Source organism: Electrona antarctica, assembly GCF_951216825.1.
Source record: "Electrona antarctica genome assembly, chromosome: 18".
In the NCBI taxonomy this organism is placed as follows: domain Eukaryota; kingdom Metazoa; phylum Chordata; class Actinopteri; order Myctophiformes; family Myctophidae; genus Electrona; species Electrona antarctica.
Window position 1 is genome coordinate 17,087,437 of NC_136799.1, and position 8,098 is coordinate 17,095,534.

Below are 8,098 nucleotides of genomic sequence, written 5' to 3' on the forward strand. Positions count from 1 at the left end.
CATGTAGAACTCCAAACAGCCTGAGCAAGGCTTTGAGGCACCCCTTTTCTCCTTCCCCCTGTTGAGACAAATAGGCCTGCTCTGATGTGATGTATAGGCAACATGTCTTTATACCGTGTCACAAATACACATTCTTACTGCACACAGATGTATTACACCCACAGCATAATGTTAAGTATAAGTATAAGTATAAGGTTAAGTATGGCTGCACACAAGGTGATGCTTATGGTATATGCCATTGAAGAAAACATGTTGATGTGCACCCACAGTTCTGGTCTCTCTCCCTTAATTCTGCCGAGGGTATAATTAGTAATTAGTGCAAGACAACACGGCCCTTGAGGTGTGTATCATATAGTGAGGTGAGTGTGTAAAGTGCAGTAAGTGTGCAATGAGGTTCTATGCCTTGCTCAAGGGAACTTTGGCAATGGTATTGGATGGCAACATGTACTAGCTTCCGGTAGGATAACCCCCTCCTGTCATTGTTGGGAACTGAACCAGCTACCGTTATTAGTCTTTATGACCTTATTCTTTCAGCGAGACAGGACAGGGAAGAGAGACAGGATGCCGATGGGGGGGGGGGACCATGTGAAACACACAAGGATGGAATTGAACCAAGGCCAGTTCTGCTGGTATGTGATCAACACATTAATTAACCCCAGGATACTCATGCACAGTATTGTAGCCTTTCTACTTTTAGAAGATTGGATAACTCCTGTCACTTATTAGGTTTTCACAAGAAAGAGCCTTTGACCCCAATTTCCCTCTGATAATAAACTGTTCATGCATTTCCGTTATCTTCACACTAATATGAAAACCTTGGCAGACTTCCAGGAAAGAGGGGGCATTCTAACAATATCCTCACATTGTTTCTGCCTTCCTCAGTTTTGAAGAGTAGTCCCATTACGGTAAATTAAGGCAGCTCATAACTGGAAGTGGAAGTGAAGATTCCAACTCCCCTGAAGAAATGTATTTACTGGAGTTGTTGAAAAATTATTCCAGGGAAGGAGGAGCTGTGTAGAACAGTGGTTCAGCTGCTTTATAACAATCAGCTTTTGGTCTTGTCAGGTGTCAGATATTTTGCCTAGTTCTAGGCAGACGCCCATTGGAAACACATGCCCCTGTGTCTGAGTCTGTTAGGCTGGCCCAATTAGCGTCTGGAATTAGTACAGAGGCATGGTGCTGCATATTCACCAACACAAAGAATGACCAAAATGGAAACCTCACAGCTCCCTTGTTGTGGCATGGTGGTGTCCAGCTCTCCACCCACAGCTCTGTCTGTTTTCAACTGGCAGCCTTTTATACACAGCTGAGCTATAATGAGACTGGAATCCACCATGTCAATGGGTTCCTAGGATCTGGATTAGAACTCATTTGTATTCGTGTTTTTCCTGTTTTTCCTTTCTTTTTTCTTTTTAGTACCCTCTTTCATCATCCTACAGTGTCATACAGTGTCATACTTTTAGATCTGCTATAGTGCTCTCAAATATATTGCACTCAGATGCACTTACCCTTCATGATTCACCACCAAATATTTTTTGTATCTCTCCAGGTGGAACTCGTTGGCTGAGTTGCCATCTCAGCAAATCAGAAACTAATGTTCGGTTAAAATGCATTCAATAAACAATTAAATTCATGACTGCCTTTCTTTACTGTGCAAAATACAACTGTGTAAATTTTCCAAAGTGCTGTGCAAATATCAGTCAATAGAGGGTACAATATCCATGTGCAAAAAATAGATGTGCACAGGGAGATCTCACCGCTAAGGTCCTTGTAGACTGATGCGTTTTTCTGATTTTTTTCTACAGTTTTTTCTGAAAAGTACATGAATAGTGCAGTTACTCATTATAGTACTTGGAGGCCAGCCTAGGATGTCAGTACTATGAAGTAATTGAAGACATCAGAGATTTACTTACTTAGGCATAGAGACAGATCTCCAAATATAGGCATTAAATGGGACACAGACAGACAGATACAGACATTCTTGGAATTGCAATTCTCATGCTGGTCCAACTGAATTCTCACTTGACATGTCACATGCCAAGTTTGAAGTTGATTGGTCGGCTGGTTCTCCAGACAGGCAGAGGGGGGGCAGACATGCCCACACAAACAAAATACAGACATTCTGTAATGCCCTCATTGTCTCTTTTAGCAAACTACCATGGCAGTTAATGTAGCTCTACAGAGCATGTGACCAAGATGATCAATTACAATTCGTATGGACAAACTGCATCCATTAAATCAATAATCATAATAATAATAATAAATGGCTTCTTGGTTAGAGTGGGTGACAATGTTATCACACGTAAAGATGAAATTACCTACCTAGGTTCCATCCTGGAGGCTAATCTTTCCGGTGATAAAATGGCCACCAACGTAATCAAAAAGGTCAACCAAAGAACAAGATTCCTTTACAGGATCTCCTCACTGGTCAACAAAAACACCTTGAAGACCTTAACAGGAGCCCTCGTACAAGGTTTCTTTGACTATGCATGCACCTCCTGGTACCACAGCACCTCAAAGGCCCTTAAAACTAGGCTCCAGACTTCCCAAAACAAACTGGTCAGGCTCCTACTTGGCCTCACCTCCCGAACCCACCTCACCCCTGCCCACTTTGACAGGCTGGAATGGCTTAGGGTCGACGACAGAGTACAGCATTTTGCAATGGGTCTGGTCCACAAGATTCGATACACCACCAAGATACCCATGTACCTGTCTAGATACTTCCTTAATGTTAACGAAGTCCACACCCACAACACCAGAGGGAGTGCAACGAACCATGTACAACCCAGATTCGGCACAAACAAGGGTCTAAATTCTTTTCGCTCCTATGCCACCAAAATGTGGAACGCCCTACCAACACTCATTAAGACATGCAAATTCCTTGACTCCTTCAAAACCGCTCTCAAAGGGCACCTACGGATGGCTGCAATTCGAAACTGGCCCCCGTAAAATCTGATCCCCCCCCCCAACGCCCCCCCCCCTTTTCCCTCACTGTAGTGTATATGTTTCTTTTCCCTTTTTACCTCCATTATGATGAATTCCTGTTCTGTTTTGTCTATATAGAAGTGTCTATTTGTACGTCTCTAAATGTTTTGATGAATTGAACATGGTGGACCCTCTTGTAAACAAGTGTAATGCTTAATCCACTCACAGTTAACAGCCTTTGTATTATGCTTGAAATGTACTGTAATTCTGCAAACTGTTAATAAATATTTCAATCAATCAATCAAATCAATTTCACCAATACCATTCTCAAAGCCATTAGCACCAGCTAATGACAACTGCTTGTCAGTGGGAAAGAGAATGGCAGAGACGTCCCCCAGGTCGGTACAGAACCGTGGGGAAGCGATGCAAATCGGCATTGTTAGGCATGCATGTTCAATGTTGTGTGACGTCAGACCAGAGCTCTGGTCAGCCTATGTAAGTGGTAGTGTGCGTAGATGGAACGCTTTGTACAGTGACATCAAACATGTGCCCTGCTAAATTATGTCTTCCAATCCTCCTCTCCTTCCTCTTCTTTCATCATCTTGCCCAACCTCAGTCTTTACCTGAGGTGACCACAGCGGACCCGACAGTGGAAGAGGACATAGAAGCAGAGGTGATCACAGACATGTCTCCCTGTAGCACCACATGTGGCCTGGGACTGAAAACACAGACACTGTGTCATAAAGTAAGTGGAAATGTAAGTGGAAATCAGTGTCGAAAGCATACAGTTATGTGCCTGGAGACGTGGCAGTGTGGACTCAGGACAGTCACCGCAATAGGGGGACAAAGGCTGGAAATCGACTGTCTTGGAGAGGTGATGGGAGGCATGGCATCAGAGGTGCGACATACATGGAGGGTGTCGTGGCGTTATGCCCGTGGGATAATCACCTCTGACGACACATTATTTAGTCGCTGGCGAAATCCTCTGCTGGATAAAGTAGTACTGGACCCTGTTAAGGAAGAAGATGCTGGTACATACAAATGTCTCATACAGAACCGTGGCTCACGCAGGGTGAAGAGGCTTTACGTGGGAGTGCGTGTTCTCCCGCAACACATTCTGAACCTGGACTATGACAGCGCTCTGGCCCAGTGGGACAACCCAACCATGGTACTAGGACACAGCACCGGAAACATAGTCATCATGATTCTGCTTAGCCTCATCTTTTCAGCTTCTGTGGCTTTACTGGTTCTAACGGGAACCTACTGGCTCTTTCTGAGAAGAGGGGAAGAAGGAGCTCAGGAACTGCTTAGCTTCATCTCCACAGTGTACAAGGCTCTGCTGGTCAGGGTGAGCAACTACAGGCTGCTTCTGAAGAAATGGTTGAGAAGAGGGAACGAAGGAGATCGGAATACACCACACATTGTCAATGGAAGCCAGCAACATGACGATGCAAAGACGCAATGATGCATGTAGCTGCTCCAAATGATACTACCATTCGTCTTTGCCCGTGTGAACACACCATAATAGAAGAGGAAAAGAGAGATGTGAAGGTGGAAGGATACCCCATGTATTCCACAAGATCTGAGAGGATAGGGGGAGGGAATGCTTGGAGTACTTCCTAGGTCCACTGGCAGTGTGCACAAGGAATCTGGTCTTGGTCTGAAAGATCAGTTCCAGACGTGCATGCACACACACCACATTTCTAACCTTGAGCCCCTCCTACAGAGCATATCTGTAGGAGGGGATTGTAGGAGCATAGGATTCTGTCAGAGACAGTGTCAGACACGTGGTTTTGTGTGCATGAATGTACCCCCTGTGTGACGTCATGTGGCATCCAAGTCGATGCTGCCGCTCACTTCACACGAGTGTGATCTTTAGTGAAGAAGGCTGAACAGAACACTGTTAGAAAGGCCGGGCGTGTGCGCTCTAGCTTGGGACCCCTGTCTATATCTTGGTCCAGGGATACATGCACTCGGTGAAGGACTACAGAACACTGGCCAGTCTATGGCATTCAGACATCTAGATTATGACAGTACTATGACACTATCAGTCACCTTGGGTAAAGTTTAGGCCAAATCCAATATGACCGATATAAAAAATAAACAAGATGGGGTCCAACGACATGGCTTCCATGTGGATGTCTTGTCTCACATCACATTGATGATGAAGGTCTGCAAAGTTCTTCTGATTCTGGAATGTCTGTTATGTGAACCATTTGTTTTCTTTCTGCATCTGTTTTTGTGCACATTAGTCACACACACACACACACACACACACACACACACACACACACACACACACACACACACACACACACACACACACACACACACACACACACACACACACACACACACACACACACACACAGACAGACAGACAGAGGGAACAAACATCACAAACAACAAGAAGCGGAAACAAGAGAAGGAAGTTGAGAATAGAAGCATGTCAATAGAAGGATGCTACCCACCCTGGACCCCCAGGGTGAGCCAAACAGATATCCACACACCCAGCTACAGTACTTGCCGTAGCACTTGCCATTGCCCCGATGACCTTACAGGTGATAGATAATTCCTGTGTCTTTGTGAATGAGTTTTCATGTCACACTGCCCCACTGAGTTAATCTCACTTCTGCCCCAACATGTAGATAAAGAATTGTTTTTCTCCCGTTTGCCACAGATCACCCAGTGTATCTGTGAGAACTGTTGTTTGACCTTGTAGCGAGGCAGACTTCATGTCTCCCCCTAAACATTATTTGCGTCTTAAACGTTATATTCGTCTGCTGTATGTGCATTATGTTGCCGGGATATGACCGGCCCCAACATTGTTCTGACAATGACACGTAGCTCTGTGTGGCTTTCCCAATCTTGATTAAAATGATGAAACCGTGTCCATTTGGTGACACGGGGGAGAGACATTTTGTAATTGGCTGTATGTGGATCTGTTCTGTGCTCTCCGAACTAAAGTGAACTGGCTGAAACATTATAAGCTCCTGACTGGACAATAATTTCTTTCGTGTGGATTCATTTATTCATCTTTGGGTATTTAAAGGTATTTTTCTAAAAGTATTTCCTACTTAAGGTATCATTTGGATATAATTATTCCTGTTAAAGCTAATTCTTAACTTAAAGGTTTATAACCATTTTTGTTACAGGCTCTCTGCCTAGGGTTTGGGTACTTTTTTGTACTCTGATTACTTTCAGAAGTATTTGTACATTCAGGGTTTTGCTCTGCTATCGAAGTTAAAATATATACAGTCCTTTCTAATTAGCATTATTAATTAGGTTAATTATAAATATTTCCAACAACAGGCATATGCAAAGTCTCAACCTACTGTATGTAACTCAGATAGCATTTTATGTAGACATAGCACTATAGTATAGTATATGCATAGTTCATTATATAGATATTCCACTGTTAGGTTCTTCTTAGCATACGTATGATTGATGACTATTTTTATGTATTTGATGTATTACCATGTCTTTTGTTCCTGCTTACTGTAAATCGCTCTGGATTGTAAATTGTATTTAGGACTCAACCCCTGCCTGTGTGGCTGGATCCTGGACTTTCTGTCAAATGGCTCCAATCAGAAATTCAAGTCTTTTGTTTTGATTCTGAAATCTTAACTCCCTATCTTCAAATTAATCTAGTCCAGGGCTAAGCATGTGAACTTTTGATTCAAATGATCATTTTAAAAATAATTGTTATTTGATGACCTTCCTGCCCTGGCATTTGACCTTTGTGTCCTCAAGAAATGCACAACACCAAAGGTCAAATAGAAAGGTAGAAAAATAAAGAAAGGAAGTGCAAAAAAAGGTCAGAGTATGTTTCACCTACTGTACCAAAGTGCAAATTACAGCCTGATCAGGATCAGCTGTCTTCACAGAGCAAAGGCAAAGTCACACCGCTAGTCAGGGTGCCAGTGAAACTGAGGCAGCTATAGAGGGTGGGCCTCAACTTAGTGCCAAGAGCTTATAATAGGGAGGCAGAGATATGCGATCACTTGAGCTGTTTGAATAGCTCAGGTGATTCAGATTCAGTCTGCTGGTTCTTTTTTCAGTTCAAAAAGACAGTCTAATTGTTGGAAAACCTTTTGACCCGGATCCACTGACAGCAGTTCTAGGAGTTAAAAGCCCCGGGGTCAAATTGTCTACTTTCCAATATAACATGGTAAAATATGTGACTCTACTGGCTCGCAGACTGATACTGTTGAACTGGAAGCAAGCACATGTTCCGACTCACACTACACTTATGAAAGAGGTTATGCACTATTTGCAATTGGAAAAGATAAAGTTTGAATTGAGAGGGAGTGAAGATAGATTTTACCAGACATGGCAACCCTTCATTGACTATTTCAATAGGTGCACGCTAACCCCTCCTACACAATAGATAACAAAATAAAAAATTGGAAAGAAGAAAAAAAGAGGAGAAAGGAACTGAGTGTTTTTTCTTATTTTATTTTCTCATTTAAAAAGAAGAATGTCGGGTTGGGAGAGTTTGAGAGCAAGAGTGTCTGTCCTGTTGTCTTTATTTTGTTTGTCTGTTCACATTTGTCAATGTTTAACTGTTTTGTTTTTTCTTTATCACATTTATGTACCTTTTTTATTATGTATTGTATGTCACTTAATTACTCATTATCTGTCAATTATTTTCTTAAGTTATGTCATAATACAAAAAGCCTAATAAAAACTATTTAAAAAAAAAAAGACAGTCTAAATGTGTGTCACAGCTCTACTTGTGGACAATTTGGTTCAGAGTTTAAAACAGAGAAGGAATTAAGACAAACAGATGTAGATGATAGAAAAATAAAAGTGCAGAAAAAGGTCAGAGTATATTTCACCTACAGTACTGTACCAAAGTGCAAATTACAGCCGGATCAGGATCAGCTGTCTTCACAGAGCAAAGGCAAAGTCACACCGCTAGTAACTGACCACATCCATATACTGATACATGAAATAAGACGAAGATGAAAAACAACATACCTAAATTACGGTATTAGCATAATAGTCAATCTAATTTATTTGGCATATTATAACATAACAGACGTATACAATACAATACAATTGCACCTTCCTATGCAATACACACATTAAATACAATAAATAATTTTTTTGTGAACCTGTCAACCTGCCATTCCTATTTTGGGCATGTCATAGGTGGATAAATATACAT

General features: G+C 42.1%; 1 protein-coding gene across 1 annotated transcript; it reads left to right on the forward strand.

Moving 5' to 3' along the window:
• Positions 1 to 3,303: 3,303 nt before the first annotated feature.
• Positions 3,304 to 4,949, forward strand: tmem81 (transmembrane protein 81; the record flags this gene model as incomplete). Its single annotated transcript, XM_079527438.1, has 3 exons — positions 3,304 to 3,327; positions 3,542 to 4,273; positions 4,887 to 4,949. 3 exons carry the CDS (start codon positions 3,304 to 3,306, stop codon positions 4,947 to 4,949), a joined length of 819 nt encoding a protein of 272 aa, XP_079383564.1.
• Positions 4,950 to 8,098: the final 3,149 nt, after the last annotated feature.